The 26269-nt window shown below is 45.0% G+C and overlaps 1 protein-coding gene across 4 annotated transcripts in view; it reads left to right on the forward strand.

The window, feature by feature from the left end:
- The window catches only part of Lrrc8c (leucine rich repeat containing 8 family, member C), a 93674-nt gene that overhangs the window by 57830 nt on the left and 9575 nt on the right, over positions 1-26269 (forward strand). For 3 of the 4 annotated variants that reach the window (XM_017320573.1, XM_006534685.3, NM_133897.2), the window contains one exon: positions 2294-2435. In XM_017320573.1, coding sequence (XP_017176062.1) covers positions 2298-2435 — 138 coding nt within the window. In that variant the 5' untranslated portion in view covers positions 2294-2297. Of the gene's footprint in view, positions 1-2293; positions 2436-18901; positions 18988-26269 lie in introns of those variants that run through there. The other variant, XM_006534686.4, reaches the window with a different exon arrangement.

Raw genomic sequence — 26269 nt, forward strand, 5'->3', positions numbered from 1 at the left:
TAAAGGAGCAAGCTAGGCAAGCCGTGGGAGCAAACCTGCAGCCCGGGTTCCTCCATGGGCTTTATTTTAGTCGTTGCCGCCGGGGTCCTTCCCTGCTTGAGTTTCTGCCTTGGCTTCCTTCAAAGATGGGCTGTGATCAGGACCTGCCAGAGGAATAAACCCTTTCTCCTCCCCAAGTCGCCTTTGCTCCTGGTGTTTATCAGAGCTGTAGAAGGCAAACTAGAACAGACAGACAGACAGACAGACAGACATGATGCAATAGGCTCAGCTCTCAAGAAGCTGCTGGTAGGAGCGCCTGGGGGAGTTAGCATGGATTTGTGTTTTGGTAAGAGGGAAAAAACGGCTTCAAATGCTGCCCACATGTAAGGAGACAGGAGGTTGTAAGAGCAGCGGGCTGAAATTTCCAACACTATTAAAGAATATAGTGAAGTTCAAATTATGAAGAAACAGATGTAGCTGGGTGTGGTGGTATACACCACAGGACTGAGGAGGCCAAGGCAGGCAACTCTCTGTGAGTATAGGGCCAGCCTGGTCTCGATAGTAATTTCCAGGCTGTGTAAAGAGACCCTGTCTCAAAAAAATAAAAAATAAAATAAAAACAAAAACAAAACAAAAAACAAAAGAACACCTATATAAAAGAAAGAGTTGTAAAGCAGCAAGACAGAACAAGCAAGCAAGCAAGAACATTATGACACTTCCTAAAGCTACGGCACCAACACATTCGCCGGAGTCCGGGGTCCCACTGAAGGCTATGAGAGCATCTCTCTTCCCCAGCTGCACCCTGCACATGCAGCTGCTCTTGTCTACATAGCAGCAGCTTTTACAATGTTTGAGAGTCACTGGAGAGGTGTCTTGGCGCTTAGAGCACTTGCTTTTCCTACAGAGGACCTTGGTTTTGCGTCCCTCTTCAGCAACTTCTAACTCCTAAAGCTCCCCAGGCAGACATGGGACTCAAAAGCCCTGCCCCAGTTCACCGTGGAATGTCCTAGGGCCCAGTCTTGTTCAGGTCATGTCTGGGTATCCATGTGTTCATGGTTGTAAACTCCAAGTCCTATCAAGAAAACAGCGCTTAACAGCGCTCCTCCCATCTTTGCCCCTCTTCTCCCCTATTCTCATGAGTAGGTTGCAGTAAAGCAGTCCCTGGGCCTGGGGAGGGGCGGAATAATGTCCCATTTAGTGCTAGGTGCTCAGCTGTGACCTTTATAGAGATAGGGCCTTCATGTTCATTTTGTGTCACTGTAACCGACACTCGGGATAAACCAACATTAAAATCCAAAGGTTTCTTCTGGCTCATGGTCTTCAACACTTGGACCCATCATGTGGTTGCCTGCTTGCTGCTTTGGGGTCTTTGCAGGAATACATGGCGGGCAATGCCTACTCGTCGTGTGGCGGCTGAAAGGCTGAGAGAGAAGCAAGCACTGATCTCCAGGTGTTTCCTTCAAGGGACACTCCCAGTGACCTGATTTCCTTCTACTGGGCCTGACCTCTCAAAGGTCTTCCTTCTCTCAGAAGCACCACAGCCTGGCGGCTGTACCTGTATTAATGCTTGGCCTCAGGGGAACGCGTATCCAAACTGTTGCAAGTCTGCAGGGCAAACCGATTTCTCAGAAGGGAAAATCGGGATATGTTTGAGATCCACAGTGATACGTGACATGTAAGAAACAAAGGAACTGAAGCATGCATTTAGGCCAAAAAAAAGGATAAAATCTCTCTCTCTCTCTCTCTCTCTCTCTCTCTCTCTCTCTCTCTCTCTCTCTCTTTCTCTCTGTCACACACACACACACACACACACACACACACAATCTACTAAAAAGAAGTGGCCATGTAGCACATGCTTTTTTTTCTCCGAGGAGTAAGCGAAGAACTCACGAATAGGTGGCAGTAAAGCAGTAACAAAGTATACAGAAATAGCATGTACGCCAAAGCCCAGCCTGGGATGGCAAGACATAACAAAGACATTTCAAAAGATGGACCCTGCCTCTGTAGCATCTTTGAGGGAACTGAGGATCCAGAAAATACCTGGGTGTGACTAAATCCAAGGAGCACAGAGGGAGCTTGCGTGCCAGTCACCCAGCTGTGTGTGACTCTCTTCACTTCCTCCACTGTTGGTCCATCACCTGTGGGGAACATCATCTTGGCAGCCCTGTGGCTTCAGAAGACCCTGCTCTTAAGGGTCCACAAAAGCATCTCGAGTGTTGCTTAAAAAAAAAAAAAAAAAAAAAGGAAGAAAAAAAAAAAAGCCCTATGTGATGGCCAAAGAAAAGTTAATTCACAGCATTCTCTCCTTTCTCAGAAACATGATTCCGGTGACCGAGTTCCGGCAGTTCTCCGAGCAGCAGCCCGCCTTCCGGGTGCTGAAGCCGTGGTGGGATGTGTTCACGGATTACCTCTCGGTGGCCATGCTGATGATCGGAGTGTTTGGATGTACTTTACAGGTAAGTGCCAGACCTGTGGAGGACTGAAATCCGAGCGGTGAGGCTTAAGAACGGCCTCTTCTGGGCTGAGGATGCATCTTGCTGGTGGGACAGGCCGAGAACACGTGAGGCCCTGGGTTCAATCTCCAGCGTTGTACAGGATGGGGGTGGGCGGTGCAGGGAGGAGAGAGGAGAGCTGGCAGTATGGCAGGGGGCATTGCATTAAGCAGTCTTCTCCATCTGTGTGTGGCACTGGTAGTCATGACATGGAGCCTGGCAACTCATTTGCTAAACTTCGCTGTTAAGATGGTGCTGTGCTTAGAGGAATTCAGAGAGGCCACTTGCCCAAGAGATGGTTGATGCCATTATCATCAAAACCGGCTCCTTGTCTGTCGTTGCCTTCACATTGAAGTATGCCACCTCCAATATAGCTCTTAGCCTTTCTTTACCCCTCACGCCTGAGCCCAAGTTTTTCTGGGAGAATTAATATTTGGTGAGATGCCAAGATGTGCTCAGTATTTAGTACTGAATTAAAATGTAACTCGATCACAAGCACATCCTGTATGGAAGCCATGAATGCACATATCAAATCCAGATAGACCTTCATACCTGTGACTCTGCCAGGCACCACACTTGAAGGACCTAGGCACTGTCTGTAGTTAATGGCTAAGGGACCAGGCAAGCGGACAAGACTTAGCGTGATGCCAGCTCCACAGAAGTACGGAGGAACTCAGCTTAGCCTAGAAACGAGAAGAAGGTAAAAGTCCCATTGAAAACCGAAGAATGGACTAAGTGGAGGGTGGGGGCTGGAGTGGAGAGAGAAGGTACTGGGAGAGGAGAGGAATCTAAATACGAGAAAGAACACGGCATTGCTGGGAAACTCTCAGATTGGATGTCATCAGGGTGGACATCAGCGCAGTGCCTGTGAGTGCAGTCACCCAGGGAGAAGGCACTGAGGGAAAAGATGTCAAGAGCAGCACCTAAGAGCCCTTGGAGGAGAGATGGGCTGTAAGGCCAGGAGAACAGGAGGGGCCCATGCTCAGGGAAGCTGTGGGTAGCAACTCAGCAAGGAGAGAAAGGAACATCTGGACTCTTAGACATTTTAGTTTCAGGGCTGGATTGATAGCTCAGCAGTTAAGAGGTCCTGAGTTCAATTCCCAGCAACCTCGTAGTGACTCACAACCATCCATGTAACACAGGATCCGTTGCTTTCTTCTGGCATTCAGGTGTCCATGCAAGTAGAGCACTCATATACATAAGATGAATACATCTTTAAAGAAAGAAAAAGAAAGCTCGGTTTCAGTGGTTGGATAAGTGGACGGAAGTTAGAGGCTGGGGTGGGTGGAACCTTCAGGGAGAACACCTGGAGGAAGTGGGAAGCAAGACAAATCTCCAACAGCACAGTGTGGAAATGAAGGCCTTCTGAGGGCTGGAATCATTAATCACTAAAGTGTATCCTAACGTTGCCTGTGTGCCGGTCAGCCTTCTGAACGCTTCACCCCTGTGATGAGCTCGTTCCTCCTTCCTGCCAACGATAAGATGGGAGCTGTTCTTATCCTAAACACACAGAGGTTAAAGAAAGGTTGTCCAGTGGATATCAAAGCCCTTGTTTTAACCGAAGCCGTTTGGATCCAGAATCCTTGCTCCAGGTCCCTAATACCACACTCGCTGTGCTTCGTTGAAGCGATAAACACATTTTGCTACATGGCCTGGTGGAATTCAGCACTTGAAAACTGGAACCAGGCAGAACAGAATCAATGTCCACCTCAGCAACAAAATGGGTTCCAGGCTAGCCTGAGCTACATGAAACCGTGTTTTTTTTTTTTTAAAAAAAAAAAAAAAAAAAAAAAAAAAAGCTTCCCTTTCCACACCCACTCAGAAAAGAATACCATAAAGAAGCTAACATCTAAACTAGAGGGGAAAATATAGATTTATTCATATATAGAATAACTGTTGATTAACATGCCACTATGTACCGGGCTATGTTCTACTAAGAATTATCAAGGAAGGAAGTAAAAATAAAAGATAAAAAGCCCTAGGCTGGCAAGGTGGCTCAGTGCACAAAGGCAACTTGCTATCAAGCCAGACCACCGGACTTGGATCCTAAGAATCCTCGTGGTGGAGGAAGAGTAGTGATTCCAGAAGGCTGCCTGTGACTGCAGGGCATGCCAGAGCACACACACTAAAAAAATAAAATAAATGTTACAAACAGTGTGGAGTCTCCTAAACTCTACAGGGAAAGGAAGACAATAAGTAAAATCAGTGAGTAAATTGTGCACAGTGGGACAGAGCCACTCCAAGACCTCCAGTGTTCGGAAAGGCTGCTACCAATGTGGATGCATCTCTGTTTGTTCTTACATTACACAGATCTTTGCAGCCACCAGGGATCTCTTCTTTCCCGGTTAAATCGGGGCTTCTATTGGGGCTGTCAATCTGTCCAAATCCCTACTCCTGATGCTCAGGGGCCACAGGTTACGGGACGGCAAGTGCCGAGATGCCCCCACGGCCAACCTAAAAGCCAAGACAATTACTAAGTGACTAATATCACACTACTCAGCACAGAGAGCAATTTAAAAATGTATGAATCAATTATTTCTAGAAACTTCCATTTAATATTTTAGGACCATAATTGACTGTGGGCAGCCAAAACCGCAGGCATTGAAATGATGGATAAAAGGGAACTCATGGAAAAATTAGCAAGAAAGGCAATTTTAAAAAGAAAACTAAAGTACTCGGGTGGGAGGAGACATCAGGGCAAGTCGGGAAGTGTGGCTTTGGGCCAAGGGGTTGTAGATGGGCAGGAACAGGCTACATGGCTGGAGCACTACGCTAAAAGCTAAAATATGGGTGTAGGGACATGGGGTGCTAGGCCCTTCACTTCCAGCAGTTTTGCGACTTCTATTCATCCTTCCATTCTCCTGGAGACCGGGTACAGGGAGGGTTTTAACTCTGTTACCAGGCACCATTGCTTATGATTTAAGTCAGCACTGATTGGCCGGCTTTGTCTGGTCACGAGCCGTATAGATGGACTTCTGTAATTTGAGGAAGCGTCTGTGTGTAAGCATGCCCCTTGTGTCTGCTGACTGCCAAGAGGTACAGCTTCTGTTTTGTCCTATATGTCTGACAAGATGGCGGCGAGAAGTGCACAGAAAGCAGAGTGGACCACTCCACCTATGGTCACGGTCACAAAGATTCCCCCCAAAGGGCAAAGCTCTGCAGCAGCCACTCTAGCACTGTCAGGGATCCTGGTGTCGTGTGGAGTTTATGTCTTATAAGTTAGGATACGAGGTAAACTGAGGACGACCCCTGATGGTGACCCAAGCAAACAAGGGTTTCCCTGGCATGTTAAAGGTTAAGCTGGCTCCTGAGTGGCAGCAGCAGTCAGGCCATGTAGAGCTTTGTCAACGTCTGGAAGGTGACTTTGCTCAAATGAGACAGGACCCATATGAGACCATTCTGAACAGAGGGATTTCACGAAGTGATTTATCTATCTATCTATCTATCTATCTATCTATCTATCTATCTATCTATCTATCTATCTATTTGAGTCCTTTCAAGACAGGGCTTCACTATATAACTCTAGCTTCCCTGGAACTTGCTCTGTAGACCAGGCCGGCTTTGAACTCATGGAGCTCCACCTGCTTCTGCCACCTGAGTGCTAGGATTAAAGGCATGCACTACCACACCACATGCGGTGGTATTTTAACTAGCTGTGGGAAATCAGAGTGAAGCCAGGCAGTCACAATCTCAGCATCCAGGAGGCAGAAGGACCATGAGCCCAAGTAGCAAGTTCTAGTCCAGTCTGAGCTACATACTGAGAGTCTGTCTCGTAAATTAGGTACTGGCTGTACAGGTTCCATTTGTCTAGCTATAACTCCAGGGAGGGGGGGAGAGAGGGGGGGGAGAGAATGAAAGGAGAGAGAGAGAGAGAGAGAGAGAGAGAGAGAGAGAGAGAGAGAGAATATGAGACATTTTCCTTTCACATGGGAGACAGAGGGAATGTATAGTAAAAATGCAAAGGACTGGAACATCTATGGCTTGATTGTTGGGAAAGCCAGTAATCTTGAGATTAATCTGGTGCCTTGGACCGGGTTGGAAACAGCAGCTCTGGATGTACTTAGGGAAGAATACCAAGAGCCTCTGGCTGATTGAATGCTAAAACTGAGAGAAAAAGCAACGGCATTGCCCCTTAGGTTTTTAGACCTAGCGTGTGCGGCTTAACCACCCAGATATTGTGATATTGAGTGCTTAGGTAGCAGGGAACACTGACACCAGAAGGAAGGACATAATGGGTCTAGTAAAGGACACACCCTTGAATGACTGGGGCAGGACCCCTCTTAGCTGGAAGCATCTCCTACCAGAAAAGAGCAATGAAGTTTTTGTTTGGAAGGGGCATTAAAAGATGAGTCTTTGTAGCTTAGTTTCCCCATGGTATAGAAGGAGATGTGTCTGCAGAGAGACATGTTTGTGGACAACAGGATATGGTACCAAAGGAAGTAGTGTCATTCGGGCTTTAAGAAAGAGGACAGATTTAACAATGGCCAGTAGATGAAGGTGCTTGGGTCAGCAGGAAGACTGCATGTCTCCTCTTGAGTATGTAGAGCTCTGACACAGGGCAGGAAGTCCCCAACAATTCCATATTCCAGGGCTGGGCAGACTGCAGAAAAGAGGGCAAGGGAGGCCTGGGAAATCAGGGAGAAGTAGATTTAACTTATTTCCACCCCAGTGTCTGCAATGCAGCTGCAGATTAGCTCATTGGGCAGAATGCTGGTCTAGCCTGCACAAAGCTGTGGGTTCCATCCCCAGCACCCCTAAACCAGGCATACAGGTACACAATTCTCACCCGAGTGCTTGAGGAGTAGAAGCAGAAGGATCAGAAATTCAAGGTCAATCAAAGTTATGTAACAAGTACAAGGGCAGCTTGGGCTGAAGGAGAACCTTTCTCAATAAAAAAAAATAAAATTATCCTGTCTAATGGGCGTGACTCGGGAGAGGTGTCTGAAGTGATGGAGGAGGGGGACAGAATGCCAAGCACACATTAAGCCTCCTTGTTGTTACATCATTAGAGTCACTGTGTCTGCAGTACACCCTGTCTCTGTGGTATAGAAGCTTCTGGAGGACCCTCAGGACCACCCACCCTGCTTTCATGATTCACTGATATCAGATAGTCTGACCACCCTCAACCTCTCCTACATGCTGTTCCACCTTTACAGCCCTTGAGAAGGAATCCGATGCCAGCGGTCTAGACACAGAAAGTGTAGTCCAAGATGCTACAATTCCGAGAAGTGAGAACATTGTATCAAGTCACCAAGCCTGCAGGGCTCTGAACACATACTGGACAGTGGGTCCAGTTCACAGGCATCTGCATGACAACAATGGTCAGGCACCGTGTGGGGCGCTAGACATGGAATGGAACGTGCATCACAGCCCCAAACCCCAGTGTCGGGAGTCTGGAGAGCTTGAGAAGCAAATGCTGTTTTGGGGTGGCGCCTTACTGTCTCATGAGAATATTCACAGCGGTGCTGGCATCTCAGTCACTGGAAGTTAGGAACCTGAAGAGAAGATGAGCAAGGGAATTCGCAAACAATGGGGATGGAAATAAATACCAACATAAGCAGAAGACAGTCTGAACATTTGACAAGCCCTCCCAGGACCCACAGTGACAGGCTTGGAGGCCATTTGAGGGCAGAGTCAGGAAGAGTCTGAATCCTGTTTGGGGCACCCAGTAGAAGAGTTCCCTTAGTTAGAATGCTAAGTTCACTGCCGTAGAGTATCATGTAAGGAGACAACATGTGCTAGAATCCACATGGACTTTCATTACTTCCCAGAATGAGCCTGAAGCAAGACAAATCCTGTTTTTCAGATACGGATTTAGAAGGATAGACGTTGGGACAGCTTGTCCTAAAGCTAAGGGGTGCGTACAGGCAGCAACAGACCAGCTAACCCCCCTTCTCTAGCCTAGTGGTCCTTAACCTCCCTAATGCTGCGACCCAGTTCCTGATGTTGTGGGAACCTATGCAATTCCCAACCATGAAATTATCTCCTTGCTACTTAATAACTGTAATTTGCAACTGTTATGAATCATAATGTAAATATGTGATATGTGACTCTTCAAAGGGACCACAGCCAACAGGTTGAGAACCGTTGCTGTAGCCTCTGCCTCTCACCCCACACACTGCTGTAGACTATAGGGGCAAAGGGTGCACATACACAGACTTTAGTGTATAAAACTATATTAAAAACAAGTGCAGAGAGATAATGGGGGATATAAGGGTAGTGGGGGGATATGAAGCCACAGAGTGTCAACCATACAGATTCAGTTTATCTAAAGCTGCTCACTGTTGCCTGCTACAAGATAATAGCGTCTCCATTAAAGAAACAAGGGAGGAAAAAACTGCTATAAATGATTAAAGGACAATTTAAACACACTGCAGTGGACATACTGTTCCTTGAGAAAGGAGTTTAAGCTCCTGCTTGGGCTCTGCTGTGGAAACCCTCTGAAGCTGGCCTAGTGACTGACAGCTCCTGAGATACAAAGAACCCTCTGTGAAGCTCACATTCCTTTCCCATCACCGCAGCAATATTAAAACTACTAAAGTATGCTTTATGCCTTGATATTCCTCTTTGTAAAGGAGAGTGCAGTCATGCTTAGGCCTTAGTTACCAAGCAAGTTCATTCCTAGGTTTGAAAACCCTAGCAGAAAAAAACTACAGTAACCGGGCCACTGATCGGTGATAGATCGCTAACCCAGCAGCCTAAGTACCTTGAAAACCACCTTCTCTGTGGCCAGTCACGCTTGCTTGTCTATCACTACAATGTACCGTTCATAAGGTACAACACAGTGCAGCTTTGAAATCACTGGGGGGAAGTCATTATCTATAAAAGGGGGATTGGTTAGGCTCTTACCCCAAAATGCAAAAGTTAGAACCAACTTTCTGGTCTTACTCATCCGACAAATATTTATTCATCTCTAAGCAAGTGGCTACTTCAAAACTACCATGGCAGGAAAGAAAAAAAAAAAAACCTATGTGTAAAGAGCATTCCTTACGTGACACAGGCCACAGAAGAAACAAGAATCAATTCTTCATAAGCCAAGAGAGCCTCGGAGTGTGCATATCCTATTCCCGGACAGCTACTCACCCTCAAGGACCCACAGAGTAAACACCCAGCCTTGTGCTATAAACAGCGCTATTCAAAAACTCAGCATACTCTATAAAACAGACCGAATCCTGAAAGGTCAACACGCCACTTCCTGGAAAAATCAGATTGTTTTAGATTTCTGCTCAGTGACTCCAGGTTATCTTATTATAACCAAATCCACAACAGCCTACAGGCAGCCTGCTACAAATATAGAGTGAGCAGTTAAGAACCAGAAACAGGAACTTGGGAGGGGGGGGGATGCAAGGTCCCTGGAAGCCCTGGGGACCTGCCCTGTGATTGTTACAAAGGAAAAATATTTCCTGCTTTCTGAGTGGGGTGGGAGCCACAAGAGAATTATTTCAATGATTTATAAAAAATGTCTTGGTGGGTTTAGTCCAAGCACTGAGGTAAACTGGCCAACAAGTTCACTTATTAACTTACATAGCTGAAGACATCTTGGTTTCTGGTGCCCATGGAAAATTGTCTCTACTTCCCTGTGGAGCCATGGCAAATGGCTTTGGGTGAGAATGCTCACAGGCAGCACACCGAGAGTCCAGGCAGAAAAAAATCATAAATTCTGGAGTGATTTCAGAGGCTTCATTGGCATGGACGACTCTAGATTTCGCTTATACTATAGGAGGAGCCCAGAAGTCCTTACAGGGCCTTAGTTTAAAGTGAAATTCAATATTCTGGGGAAATAGTGGAGGTACCAGTGAACAGGTTGAAAATAAGACCTCGTTGGACGTGGCTCGGTGGTGGCTCAGGCTAGAATCACACTTTAGGAGCTAAGGCAGGTAGTACCATTAACTCGATACTAGCCTAGACTACATCCATAGCAGCCTGGGTTGCTGAGACCCTCTCACCAAGAAAAAACAAACAAAGGCTTCGTCTAACATATAAAGTTCCTCTGTACCTGCTGCATCTGTGTTACCATGGTAACCTGGGGACTTGAGGAGTGTCAAGTAAAAATCATTTCAGCTGTGAAATTAGTACTGCAAGCTGGTCTCTCATCTGCAGCGGCAGTGGGGAACTCTGAGGGTAACATGACTTCAGAGTCCCACTGCACCTTGATAGAGAGAGCTTTCTGAGGTTGGACCCTTGTGTCATCGGGCTTTATTCAAGTGTCCTCTTGCCTAGGACTTTGCTTCTCTTGTTCTGTCACGGTGACGATTTAAAGCGCAGTGCGTTCCTGACACCAAAAATAATGTGTGAGTCACCTTCTGCCCCTCTCTCCTGAGTTTGGGCAGGAATTGGGGGCTATCCCGACCCTCTGATGCATCCACTGCTGATCAGTGAGAGGAGACACCACCCTTTCACTCACTGTTATGGATCGATACGCTTTGTCGTGTTTCTACTCAACTTCTTTCCCCTCACATCACAAAGTACTGACAGAACACTGTGCTTTATCTCCACGTGAGAGCAAGGAGATCCATCACATGTTTAGTCTCTACTGCTGTGGACGTGTGTGTAAATCCTTCCAAACTTATATTTAAAGGTCTGGATCAGCTGGGTGTGGCGGTGCACGCGTGTCAGTCCAGCACTCGGGAGACAGAGATGGGAGGACTGGTAAAACCTGCAAGCTAGCCTGGGCTACCTAGTGAGGGATGGATAGCAAAATAAAAGGAGGATTGGAGGCGAGGGGGTTGTTTGCTACAGTGCAGGAGGAGAGGGGGTTGTTTGCTATAGCACGGGAGGAGGTGCCCTTTTTATTTCTTTCTCCTCAAGGTGGTGACTGAGATCTCTGTCTTCTCACATCAGATCCGTTCTTCCTCATCACCGTGACCGTGTTCCTCCATGTTTTCTATCTCCCAACTCTCCCACCCCAAAACTCTAGTGACTCTTGTATCCATTCCTCTCAGGAGTCAGAGGTCCTGCAGTGCCGAGGCTAAAGCTAAACAGCACCTTAGTTGACAGCTTGGAATTGTCTTGCTTGTGTCTGAAGTGTTTCGTGTCCTACAATGCATGAGGCTGCTGCTACTTCCTCCTTAACATTCTTAGCTGAAACCATATATTTTATTATATGCATTTTATAATTCCCATCCTTTTGGAATACCTAGCATTCATATGTGATGTGATACATGGCATTGCATGGTCCCAGACGGACTAAGAATAACACTCAGGCTCCTGTTCTCTGTCAAACACTGGAGAGTGGTGTAAAGACAATTCATCCATCATCCTTAGGGCCAGGGTCTCACTGCACATAATCAAGCATAGGAGTCAGGCGTGGCTGTGCAGGTCTGTAATCCCAGCGCTGAGAAAACTGAGACAAGGGATGAGAAGTTCAAGAGCAGCCTTGGCCACCGAGACTGCCAGGGCCAACCTGGACTAGATGAGAACTTGTCTCAAACTAGATAAATGAATGTATTGCTTAATTGCTTAATTTTAATTAATTACGCACTACCAGCTGGAAAGAGACATACCAACTAAAAAGCTTAAAGAGAAAAAGGTGCTATTGAAAAGAACAGGAGAAGGTGGCTCCTAGGAATAAGCCAACCAGCAACAGGAAATAAGCCAACCAGCAACAGGATATAAGCTAACCAGCAACAGACACAGTCCTTACAGGAAACACTCAACTAAAATGTAAATAATATGACAGGTAATTTGAAAAAAATGGAAAGATATTACACATTTTCGGTAACCCAGAAGTGTTGAGGTTTGGTCTGTTGCTATGAATTTGTAATGCTAAATTCTGAACCGGAAGGGCTAGGCCTATGAGTGACTTCTCCCTTTTACCAGCTTTTGCTGTACAAACCTTGATTCTTAATTTAAAACTATTGGTTTAAAAAACTGGCTACAGCCGGTTACTGGAGGGATTAAAGGTAGGCAGGTTTTGTGTTACCTGGTTGAGGGTTGAGAAGGAGGAGAAGAAGGAGAGCAGAGAAGGCACCATGAGAAGAGAAGAACCATGAGCACGTGGCCAGGAGAAACAGCAAGTACTGGGAACACCGCTGGGGAGGCAGCCAGGCTGGCAGTTAGAACAGTAGATTAGGGGTGACCCCAGGAATTGTCAAAGCCAAATAAAATAACCACTGTCTGAGTCTCATTCATTTGCAAGCTAGTCTGGGATAAGCTTACACTGGTTGGACTCCACAGGAGTGACACCAGAAACATGTCCCGTCCCCAAACATTATTTTATAGAGATCCAAAGCAATGTTAATGAAATTCTATTTAGATTTTTGTTTTGAGAAACTTTATAAATGTCCCCCAAAATTTAAATGAAGAACGCATATTTATTTTGATCATGGGAAACAACGATGGAAGGAATGAAAAGACCGAGAGGCCGTGGGAGAGAGGACGGGGCATGTGATGTCATGATGTGCACACATCTATCCGGGAACCTGTACTATTAGCCCCTTCCCCTAAGTTTTTTGATACATGTCACCCACGCACAAATGTGTGTGTGTGCATACACACACTCAAGATTATCGCCTTTAGAGAGGATTCTCTGACTTTCCTTAAACTGCATCACTCGTTCTTCCAAAACTTATCTGTCTCTTCAAACGTGGACTTGGAAATGACCTTGTAAGCATTTTTATTGTTCTTCACAAATAGAGAATTCATTAGCACAGTTTCACAAGAGAGAACATTATCAGCTCTGAAGATGAACCATCACTTAATAGAAATGGGAGTCCAGTTGTAAGAATTTGTATCCAGTGTATAAGACTATGAACTTGATAAACCAGGTCTCATCTGTGGGATTCACCCCTGTACACTCAAAATGGAAAGCAGCAGCAAGCCCCTGTAACTGCTCAAAGGAGTGGGAAGCCAAGAGTTACAAATAGCACGTTAACCATCTACTGACAGCAAGCATATGAGAGCAGGGAAAGGGGCTGAATGCTGAGTTACACTCATGCCCTTGTGAGCTCCACTTGCTCTGACAGACTCACTCACTCAAGTTTCCTGTACCCTCAATAGCCTGTTAGTCCAGTACTTGTTAAAATATTGATGAGCTTCAGAGCCCTAATGACCCAGTTCCTCTCAAACACCCTGCCTCTGAACCCTGCTGCATTAGGGACCAAGCCCTCCATACATGGGGTCAGGGGCAGGGGTATTAAAGGCCCAAACTATAAGAGACTTCCATAAGGAAAGTCTCTCCCATGCATTCTAGAATGGGAATTTTATGGAGGAATGTTGTGGCTTGAGTCAAGACCCTTCTGAAATGCTGTTAGGTTACGAGTGTATGTCTGTTATTGGTGATTCCCCTTCAGAAGGGTGGGGGAGAGGCATGGGAGAAAGAGCTATAAGAAGAATCCATGTGTTGGAGAACTCTGTTCGTGGCACATATTCCTTATAGTTATAAGTGGAGTTCACTAGTGATGAACATGTCCAAACCCAGGCTGGGAAAATAGGGGGATTTCTCAGTGGTTAGAACACTTACTGTGCATGTGTGAAGACCCGAGACTAAAGAACCCAAGCAAAGCCTGGCACAGCCACATGTGTCTCAAGTCCTGTGGTCCCACAGTGACATAGGTTGTGGCGACATGGCAGGATCTGGGAGCCCAAGGGCCACCCAACCTGGCATCAGGGACAGGAAAGAAAGATCCTGTCTCAATATAAAATGTGAGGACTGACACCAGAGATGGTTCTCTGACCTCAGCATGAACACCATGGCAACCATGTATGCCGTGCACAAACACTCATGTATATACATTCACATGCACACATAAACACACACCACACATTCACACACCATACATATACACGCATACATACATGCACACTCACGTATACACATACACATTCACACATAAGCTCACATACAGGCACACAACACATATACATAACATACACACACATACAAACATACACACATACATGCAACACACACAACACACATACATATAATACAACACACATACATACAATACACATATGCCTATTTACATATATATATATACATATATATATATACAAACACAACACATACACACACCATACACAAACACATCTACTCACATATATACATATAACACATATACACACCATATATGCACACAAAATATATACACACAAACATGCCTACTCTCATATATACATACAACACATACACACAACATACATGCACACAATACATACACACAATATATACATACACAAACATGCATACTCACATATATACATACACATAAAAATACACACACCACACATACATGTAACATATATACATACCACACATACACACACTCACATATACACACCACACATGTACACACTTATATGCACACACATATACACATACACACATGCAACACATACACACACCACCCATACACACTCACACACATACACTCACAGACACATACATTCACATATACACACACACTCATAAACGCACATACACTCACACATTCATATATACATGCGTTTACACACTCATGCACACACACATTCACAATACACACATACACATAGTTTTGGGGTTTTTTAAAAATATCCAGTTCATCTCGTGAAAACCACAGATTCATTTGAAATACAACTTCTGACATAAGTCCCTTGAAACAAATGAAGCCATGAAAGGGGAGAGTGCAGGCCATGCAGAATGGTCATGCAGCTCAGAACAGAGGACATGAGGAGCTTTTTGGTATCCGCAAAGGAACACTCCACACAGAGATCCAAAGAGGGATGGCAGGGAGCGGGAGCAAGCAGCAGGGCGGCCCATGTCTGTGTCTCAAGAGTGAGTCACTTCAGAGAGACTGAGACAAGCACTGTCCCACATAGACATGCACTGTCTAGTGTCCCCAAGTGCTAGGGTCCCGATGAATGCCAGCTTTACATCTGACTTCTCAGAATCAAGACAAAGCACTGAGGCCCACAGTCAGAAGCTGGGACCACACAGAGTACCAAGAGCCGTTATCAGCCTTCTCTGTAACACTTGGCCAACCGCCTTTTGGAGCAAACAATGCCAAGAGCAATGTTACATTGTTTCTAGAGGAGCCATGTTGCCTACAGGCAAGACGCAGACATCAGTAGACTCTTTCTTTAAAGATTTTATTTTATTGGGAATTTCATATGCATGTGTAGTGACTTCCCAATCCTCCCCAGTTCTCCCACCACCAGCCCCCTCCTAACTTCATCTTCCTTTTTAAATCCACTGAGTCTATTTAGTGCGGCCAGTATGTGCACGGGTGTAGGGCTGTCAACCTGAGCAGCTATCAGTTAACAGTAGCTCCTGAGGTAGAGGTGAGATCTGGTGAGCCTTTTCCCAGTCCATGTAAGGATTTTGCTGGGTTGATCACACACTCGCACACACGTGTAATTACAACCTGATGGATCCATTTAGTGTTGTTCATGTGTATTTGCTCTCTAATTGTGGATCCAGCTCTGAATCTGAGTATGTGAGTCAATAACCTGGAGTAACCATAGCAACCAGGAAAGTAAAACAGGACCTAGAGAGGGGATACCAGGACACTGTTTGGCCCGATGTTATCATTACCCAGATGCTATGTGGCTAGACATTATCAGTGATGCTTAGGTCTATAACAGTCTGCTTACTTGGCCTTGTTTCCTTGGGCTGGATGTTATGAGCTGCCCTGAGTCTTAAAACCTTCATGGGAAAACATTCCAGTTTTTTAAAGAATTTTATTTTTATTTATGTGTTTGTATGAGTGTATGCCACATATGTGCATGTCCCCTAGGAGGCCACAAGAGGGGATCAGATTCTCTGGGGCTGTAGTTATGGTGGTTGTGAGCTGCCTGACACGGGTGCTGAGAACCAAGCTCAGGTCCTCTGGAAGAGCAGCCAGCACTCTTCACTCCTGAGCATCCTCCAGCCCTAATTCAAACTCAGGTCTTAATAAATGGATGTCCAGGGCTTTCTTCTGTTCGCTTTTGACTATACTTTGTCTAGCATGGCTTTCTATCATTTATGTAACGGTCAGCTGTTCTTCAATAATGCTGGTGTCTTCACGACACTATTTTAAGCTTATATGTGAAGGCTGTAGTCAAGCACCAGCTACATTTCTTTCTACGGAGTAACTTTAATTTAAAAGATGTTTAGTGAAAGTCCAACAGAGATCATTTATCCTTGACACACAAGTACTTTTCCTTGAGACTGTCTGGGGATAGGAGAGCCCTGTGCTGTGAAACTTGCACTCTGAAAGGACGGATAAATCAGTGCACGTTTATGGAATGTTGGCTGACTGGGTTCCCAGGACTGTGTTAGGAATTATGGGGAATGCAGAATAATTTAAGACTCCGTCTCTGCCCCAAAAGTCTGTATGTAATAGTTACAGACACGGAACGGCGCACTATTTATTCATAATGTCAGTTCAGTCTGTAGCTACAGGCACCGAGCTAAGTTCTGACTACCACAAACTTGGTTTGGATCCTAAAGATATTTAAACTGCTTCAAAGTAGGAATTCATGTGTGCACTCTTAAAACTATAAAGTTTCTACAGTGGGTATCTATAAATAAATTTCAGTGAGCACAACAAAGACAGAAGAGTAGTTCTACCTTGGAAAATCAGTGCCCTTAATATTTCATACAAGAATATGGGAATAAATTCTATTTATGACATAAAGTTACACGGTATTATAAAAGGTGGGATTTGTAGGAATGTATATGTTCATGTGGGGGATTCTCGTAAATAAGGACTTTGGAGGGAAGGAGTAGATGGATGGGTGGATGGATGGAGACAGGCATGCAGACAGACAGACAGACACTTTGATTGAAAGAATAAGGTATGAAGATTTAAGAGATCCTTCTTTCCATGTGACACAAGCAGAGGGCATTTGCTCTCTAGGGAGTATGGAATGCTGGCACTATGAAGGTATGCTATTTTAAACCAGAAGTGGTATCTTCCTGCCCAGGTCTCCTCAAAAGCTGGAGAGGTTATGAAGTGACAGCCAAACCTGGAGCCATGGAAGTTGCAGTCAGATATGGTGGTGTTCAGGGCTGTGATGTAGGGATTACATGCTGTTCTCAGAACATATTGCCTACCACAGTATGAGGCTGAGGGGTGGTTTCTTTTCTGAAACTCATTGGACACTAAGCTAGACACTTCCATATTTTTAAGAGTTCCTGTAACCCCAACCCCAAATCCTTCGCCTAGCTAAGCAGATCATCAGACACGTCAGCATTTTATTTGGTGAGAAACCGCAAGTGTTCGCTAGAAATACAAAACGTGAGCATTTTTATGGCTTCAGTTAGAACAGGTCAGTTTTAAAGGTGGGGGGGGTGTCTTTCCTTAAAAACTTTCAACAGAAAATGTGGGCTGGGTGAGCTTTTGACAGGATTTTAGGTACACTCACCCATGTCTGCATGTGTGGAGGTCAGAGGCTGATGTCAGGTATCTTCCTCTATCACTTCTTCACATTAGTCTTTTGAGACAAGGTCTATGTAACCCTGGTTGTGCTAGAGCTCACTGTTTATGCCAGGCTGGCCTTGAACTCCAGAGGTCCGCCTGCCTCTGTCTCCTAGTGTTGGGTTGCAGACATATGGCACTATGCCTGCTTCTGTACGGGTTCTAGAGATCCAAACTTAAGGCCCTCATGCTTGCACGGCAAGCACTTTACCCATGTGGCATCTCCCCGACCCTTACTTCAGTTTTATTCAGTTTTATCACTGGTGGCATAATAGAAATAGATTTCATTTGGCCTTTTTAACCATAAACTTCAAAGTACCTCCACTTCCTTTGGGTTGTTTCCATTTGACTGAATTGAAGCAGGAGCAGTTGGGTAAGGCACACAGAGATTAAGGGAGACCCAAGACCCAAGGCTAAGTGCCTATCTGCTTATCAAAGCAGGTTCCTGCTCCCTGGACTTCTCATGCAGGAATTATTGCAGAAGATGTGCAGGCATAGAGGGAAGGCCAGGTGAGAAAAACATTTAACTAAAACCAACAACGGCAGCAGTAATCATGAACGTAGGGTCAGGAAAGAGCTGGGTGAATTAGGGAAATGGAAAGGGAAGTGGGAGAGAGAGCAGAGAAAGACTGGTATCCCCATCTGAGTTCACTGACACCCTAAGATAGAAACAATTCTGGACTTGTCCTGTTACATCAGCTCCAAGAAAGGAGAAATATCAAAGAAAAGACTCCCTGCATGGAGGGTGCAGTTCAGTGCTAGTGTGCTGTCTCCAACACTGTAGTAGTGCACAGCCTTACTCACAGAAAAAGACTCCAGAGAGAAGCCTTAAAGAGAGCATCACATGAGCTGACCTCAAGGAACAGTCCCACATCTGGGCCTCAGACCTGATCCTACCAGTCCCCTTAAGGTCTTCACCTTAAAGATGACCATCTCTATGACCCTGGTCCTCCCAAGACAGAATAAAGTGGAGTCTTGGCTCTGCTCATCCACAGATGCCCAACAGCCCCCATTTAAGGGTGGGCCTTGTGATGTCACAATGGATGGCAGCTAAACTCTTTAAGAATAATGTGGTCTGTACTTCCAACAGATTGGACCCTGGCAGTTAGCATCCTCATATTCCCTAAGAGGTATAGAGTACTGTTTTTGGATTATTGTGGCAAATTTCTAGAATAATCTGCAGTTTTTAAAAAAAATCCTCTTAAAATGGTTTTCTTTTCTTTCTTTCTTTCTTTCTTTCTTTCTTTCTTTCTTTCTTCCTTCCTTCCTTCCTTCCTTCCTTTCTTTCTTTCTTTCTTTATTTATTTATTTATTTACTTGGATGTTTCTTGCATTGAGTTCTTGGTGCTGTTGATACATTGTGGCTAAGCCAGGATATTTATAATTGGGTTTTTCTTTAAACATTTCCAGTTTCTCTGATTGTATGCCTACTCATTGACGTATCAGCAACCTGTAGGTGCTGAATAAGAGGTCAGTCCGCGCTTGCTCTGGCACATTGCGTCAGAAATAGCCTTTGCTGTATAAATTCAAGGGCATAGTTGTAAGTAAATATTTCAAATTCATCAAGGACATAAACCAAATAAACTGTTAAATGGTATATATCCCTAATGTTTATCCAGAGGTTTTTATATCCACTGCATTTTCCATGTTTCTTTAACTTTGAAATAGATGCTTCCCACTAAAATCTTACTTTTTCATGGATTCACTGATCTGCTTGGCAAATGCCTTCTGTCCCTCTGATTCCTGTACTCACCCTCAGTTTTCACTCCCTCGAATTCCTTGCTTGCTGTGGAGCTGTGTTCTTCAGCAGATGGAAAGGGACAATATTATTGTAACCAAAATATAGGAAACAAACCATCCCGGGTGCCTGGGAAGTGGCAGGTCAACCAGGAGTTAACAGCATCAGATGATAATGGTAGACATCATCATCCTGTCGCATCTCTCAGAAGCATTGCTGTCGGCGCCTGTGGTGGTGGGAGAGTTGTGCTTATGGATCCAGATCTCAGAACAGAGGAGCTTCATGTAAATGTGATGGCCTCCCTACTCTGGCAGCCCTGGATCTTCAACAGTCAGCACTTAGCTCTGGCAACTTGGAGATTGTACATAAGAAATTGTTTCTTCTCAGAAGGTAGCTAGCAGCCAGATGCTTCCAGATGTTAATGGCATCTGATTATAGGCATGCATACACTTCTGGGACTTGTTATCCTTGGGGAAAGACAGTGTCTATCTGATGTTCACTGTTGCTAATGTGTGCCATGGTGCCTGTCTCTGAGGACTTACAGTGTTTAGGCATTTACTTGGTCTATATAATAATGACACCAGTGGTATCTTTGCATTCCTCAAGCCAAAAAAAAAAAACCTTCTGTTGATTTGTATTCACAAGATATGCCTGATGTCTGTTTTCTGTGAATCATATAGAATATATGCTAGTATATATACTAATTGTAGTTTCCTTCTACCATTGAGGAAGTTCACACGTTTACAATATATATGTTATCTTCTTCACTGAGAAAGATGCTGGTTTCTGTATAGTCCTTCTGGAAGCTCTTATTTCCATCCTCAAGGACACAAACTCCTTGACCTGATCAGTGTGGGCTGTGGGTCCATCACTTGGAACCAGTCTGTGATGCACCAGTCTGTGATGCTGATAACTGGGAGGCTGGGGGGGGGGTAATGCATGATGCTATATTGGTAACTCTGCATCATTGATTTTTCTTTCTTTTGACTCGCTACATATAAAACTTCATCTCTGTACTCATTATTTACTGACCATCTTGTAAGTTTGAGCACCCTCACTAAAAAGACACAGTCCAGACAACAGAGTATTTATTGTCCAGTACCAGAGGGGGTGTATTTTGCCTTGTTTCTTCTTACAATTAATAAAGACAAACTTTTTGCTCAGTTCTTGTGGGTGTGTGCATGCATGTTCCAAAATACCACAGCCATGAACTCGTGCGTGCTGATAAATAGGGGCTCTGACGGTGTGCTTCAGCCCGAGCTTGTACTTAGTTTCTTAAACCAACCCATGGACTTTATGATGTTGCCTAACCATTCCATAAGTTTTAAACACTATCATTAAGAGGGAATCCAGACAGTTGGCTATTATGGAGTACAGTTAGGGAGAAACTGAGCGGGCTGCCAAAACATGCAAAGGCTCCTGAGGAAACTCAGTAGTACAGAGTGCCAGGAGCCAACCCAAAAGACTACATGGTATCTGATTCTGGTGATCTGGTTGTCTTAATTAGAGTTTTACTGCTATGAACAGACACCATGACCAAGACAAGTCTTATAATAAGGACAACATTTAATTGGGGCTGGCTTACAGGTTCAAAGGTTCAGTCCATTATCATCAAGGTGGCAGTATGGCAGCATCTACGCGGTCATGGTGCAGGCAGAGCTGAGAGTTCTACATCTTCAACTGAAGGCTGCTAGTGGAAGACTGGCTTCTAGGCTGTTAGAATAAGGGTCGTAAAGCCCACAGTGACACACCTACTCCAACAAGGCCACACCTCCCAATAGTGCCACTCCCTGGGCCAAACAAATTCAAACCATGGCAGGGATTGAGGGCAGAATTCTGGAAAGGCTGGGAATGGATAGACTGAACACAGAAGGCTTGTAGGGCAGTGAGACTGCTCTACAGGATAACATAGTGATGAAGAAGTCACAGCGTTGGCCAGACCAGTAGATACTCAAGACCAAGTGAGACCTCTAAAGTGACTGTGGACTTTGGGTAATAATGGCATATCAATATAGATTCATCTTATACATTGTTATAGTGTGCTACCATTAGGGGTGCTGGTAAAGGAGTCTGCATAGCTATGAAGGAGAGAGTTATGGGATATCTCTACCTTCCTCTCTATTCTGTCGATCTAAAACTTTTCTTTTAAAAAAAAAGTCATTTAAGTAACTGAGGGGGATACACGTGCACACAGGCAGGAAGCGATGGCACCATACAGTTTTGCTTTCCCATTTCCCCTGGAAACAAAGACCTTGTTTGTCCTAGTGACTGTGATGAAACGTGCGGTTCTCACGGATGTCTATTTTTGCTCTCTGGGGTAATTGTCCCCAGATACACAGGGCGGGGCGTGGAGGATAGCAGGCTCATGAATAAGACCTTTGCTAAGCCCCAAAGGGTTGGTTCCTTCAGCCCTATCTGCCCTGACCTTTTAGTTTCTTCTCATTCCCTGAAAGGTTTTATGATACTTAAAAATTCCCAGTAACCTCGAAACAAAGTCTGTACTCTCTGAATTAATCCTTCTGCTGCCAAAGCAAGGCAGGTGCCTGTTGGCCATGGTTCTTTTTCCTCTGGGATCTGGCTTCAGGGAAACTGAACTCGTTTGATTATTCACGAATACCTCAGTGGCTTGAGAGTTACTTCCCTCCTGGTTTATCCCTCCACCCAGAAGAAGTGAGTAAAGGCAGTCTGCCTCCCTGCTGTGTGGGTTCCCAGCGTCCATTCCCCAATGCCCTATCCAAGTCTAGAGACTTCAAGACCCAATCAGTCTAGTTGTACCTCCTCCCTGGCGCCTCCCCTGCTTCCTCCATGCCCAAGATCTTACTACACTCCCTATGCTGTCACCATAGAGGGCATACTACCACTTGTATTTTCTCTTTTTGTTTTTGCTTTTTTCTTTTATTTTTTATTGGATATTTTCTTTATTTACATTTTAAATGTTATCCCCTTTCCTGGTTTCCCTCCCTCCTAGAAACACCCTATCCCATCCTCCTCGCCCTGCTTCTATGAGGGTGTTCCTCCACTACCACCCCCACTCCCACCTCCCCACCCTCTATTCCCCTACACTGAGGCATCTATCGATATCGATAGGACCAAGGACCTCTCCTCCCATTGATTCATGACAAGGCCATCGTCTGCTACATATGCAGCTGGAGCCATGTGTACTCCTTTGTTGATGGCTTAGTCCCTGGGAGTTCTGGGAGTGTCTGGTTGGTTGATATTACTGTTCTTCCTATGGGGTTGCAAACCCCTTCAATTCCTTCAGTCCCTTCTCAGAGACTGCTAGCATCCACCTCTGTATGTGTAAGGCTCTGGCAGGCCCTCTCAGGAGACAGCCATATCACTTCCTTTGGTTTTTTACATCTCCAGCAAGGCTGCAGAGCAACCATCTCTCCGGCCTCTTTGCTTTTGCTACACTGTATCATATAGCAGATACTTGGTAGGCTTTAGATGATAAAGGCACTTCCTTGGTGTCTCTGAAAAACCTGCGGAGAATACAACTTGGGGAAATAGTTCTTACTGCATCTTAAGACAGCAGAAATAACTTGATTTGCTCTGTCTGACTTAGGATACTTCTGGTTATCAGTGCTTTAGGGTATAGTGTTTATTAGTATCAGCTAGTGCATCTCTGTGAAGTAAGTGGAGGATGCAAGAGTTAAAACGTGGATGTATATTTAATATCAAGATTTGTCAAGACATTAACATTATAATGAATCTGTGTTGCTTGGCTCATGCCAAAATTGAACTTACACTCTTTCCAGTAAAAAGTCACCTCTTTCCATCAAAGGCTGAGTATCTTCAATATATTTGGCTTGCTTTTTTATTGGTCTAGTCTACCAGTTTGGATCAAGTCTGTCATAGCTGCACTGGAATTGTAGAATCCTTGCCTAGTGTGTACAAAGCTCTAGGTGCAGCTTTGGCCAAACCAAGTACATGCCTCAGCACTTGGAAGGAAGAGACAAGAAGATCATGAGTTCAAGGTCACCATCAGCTACTTAACAAATCCAAGGTCATGCATCTGAGACCCTTTCTCAAAAGAAATATCTTACCCAGTGGCAATAGTCAGTAACTTGTCTCATAACTGGAGACTCATAACTTGCCCGAGTGCTGAGGGTGAGTGACTGAATGTTCAGTCCTAAATGGGCCCCCTAACCAGCAGCTTGTAGATTACAAAATAAGAAGGGCAGAAAGAATGTAAGTGCCAGAGGATAGGAAGGGGGCATGAGATGCTGTCTAAGGACCATGACATGGCCGTGGCATTCATAGGTGCATAGCAGCTGCATGAGAAGAGCTCCAGTGTGAAAGGCAGGCAGACTAATGCAGACCCTTCCCTTGCGGTGAAGCTGTTGGTAGTTGGCTCACAACCACCTGTAATGAGAACTGACGCCCTCTTCTGGCGCAGTGTATTTATGTATATAAATAAATAAATAAATAAATAAATCTTTGGGCCTGAGTCAGCAAGTTGACCTGAGCAAGCAGAGGTCCTAAAAATTCATTCAAAAAAAAAAAAAGGAGGAAAAGGAGAAGGAAAAATGCTCTTGCCTTCTTGCTCCCTCTCTCTCCTCCCGCCACTCCCCCCCTCCTGACTGGCCTCTATTCCTCCTCTCTCTCTCTCTCTCTCTCTCTCTCTCTCTCTGTCTCTCTCTCTCTCTCTCTCTCTGTCTCTCTCTCTTCTACTATCCTCATGTCCTAAATAAACTCTATTCTATACTATAAAGGAAAAAAAAAAAAGAATGGGAGTCATTTTTCTTCAGGAATGTGCTCAATGGTCAGTTGTCATGTTCCAGTGAGTATCCCACACCTAAGGGCACTCAGGCATCACTAATTGGACACAGAGTGTTATTTAAAATATAAAGAGACATAATAGTGGGACGGGAGAATTGGGAGGTGAGAGAGAAGATTCGTGTTGGACATGGTAAAGACACATTGCGTATGTATACGAAATTACCAACGAAAAATATTCTTTTTTAAAAATCTGCCTTAGCAGCATACACAGGCTGGTCCGAGGCCCAAGCTTGTATATACCAGAGGACTGCCTGGTCTGGTCTTGGTGGAAAAAGATTTGCCTAACCCTCAAGAGACTTGATGCCCCAGGGAAAGGGAATATGGGGTGTAGCACCCTCTCAGAGGCAAGGGGGAAGGGTAAGGAACTGGGAGGGATTGAGAAGGGGGCAACAGCTGGAATGTAAAATAAAATAATTAATTAAAAAATAAAGACTATTAACATCACACACACTCAAAGATCTGCATTTGGGTGATGGTGGCACAGAACTTGGAAGGCAAAAGTAGGTGAATCTCTGAGTTTCAGTCTAGCTTGGTCTGCAGAAGGAGTACCAGGACAGCCAGTGCTATTATACAGAGAAACTTTGTCTTGGGTTAAAAAAGAGAGAGAGAGCCAGGCCATGGTGGCTCACGCCTTCAATCCCAGCACTTGGGAGGCAGAGGCAGGCAGATTTCTGGGTTCAAGGCCAGCCTGGTCTGCAGAGTGAGTTCCAGGACAGCCAGGGCTATACGAGAAACCCTGTCTCAGAAAAAAAAAAAAAAAAAAAAAACAGAGAGAGAGAGAGAGAAGAGAGAGAGAGAGGGGAGAGAGAGAGAGAATCTGCCGTAACCAAACTGAGCAGCAACATTGTTACCAATGTAAAGCCCTGTCAAAAGACAGGCTATAAGCCACAGACTAAGGAATTCATCAGAATTGAGAGTGAATGCTGTATCTTGTCTAACTTTGTTAGTAATATATGCACATGGTTGTGGAAAACCTTGTAAAATGCTGGCCTTCAAAACCTTTACCCAGTTTACATGCAGTCGTGATGGGTAAGATAGCGAAGCACACAGGTGGGCTGCAAACCCAGACAAGCGTGTCCTTGGAGCAGGATCAGAACACTGAGTGGGCTAAATCAACTACCAGGCTTTCTTCCAAAACCGAATGCACCAGACAGGACCTTGGCTCCTGCCAGGAAAGGGAACTAGAAAAGGCTCCAAGCGAGATAAGAGCCTGGAGTCTGGTCACTCTTTGAAGCCAAAGCCCCCATTCCCAGAAGGATCTGAAAAGAACGGTAACTGGCCAGATGCTGGTGCCTCGAGGGACCGCCCTAGGGTTCCTCCCAGCCGGCCGAGCTCCACTCTGCCTGCTCTTCATGGGCCTGTCTCCAGCATGGGCCTAGCAGCTGACAAGGTTCCAGTAAACCACCAGCACTCTGTGAGAAGGCCCAGGGATGGCCCCAGGGCCAGGTGGATGCAGAAATCACAAGAGCACAGCCAGGCAACGGAAACCCACCTAACAATGCAAATGCCCCTTCCCCAGAATAAAATGCTGAGATCAAGCTGGGTTGGACACATGCATGATCCCAGGTGGCCAAGGCAGAAAGATTACCATGAGTTTGAGGTCAGCTTACGTTGAATAGTGTGACTCCTTGCCTCGAAAGGGAATGGGAATTTTTTTTCTTTTAAGAAAAACTAACATTAAAATTAACAGAAGACTGATTTCATCAAGGTCAGATCATGTTCTGAAACAATGGACCATAGATTTTAAATGATTCTATTTAGAATGACTAAAAAGACAGCGTTTTAACTGCAACAGCAATGAAAGCTATCAGGTAGCTGTGACATGAGTGGATAAATAGGAGACATGTGAAACCTTCAACCACAGCCCCCAAACCAACACCTACAAAAGTGAA

This window comes from Mus musculus, chromosome 5, assembly GCF_000001635.26.
Source record: "Mus musculus strain C57BL/6J chromosome 5, GRCm38.p6 C57BL/6J".
In the NCBI taxonomy this organism is placed as follows: domain Eukaryota; kingdom Metazoa; phylum Chordata; class Mammalia; order Rodentia; family Muridae; genus Mus; species Mus musculus.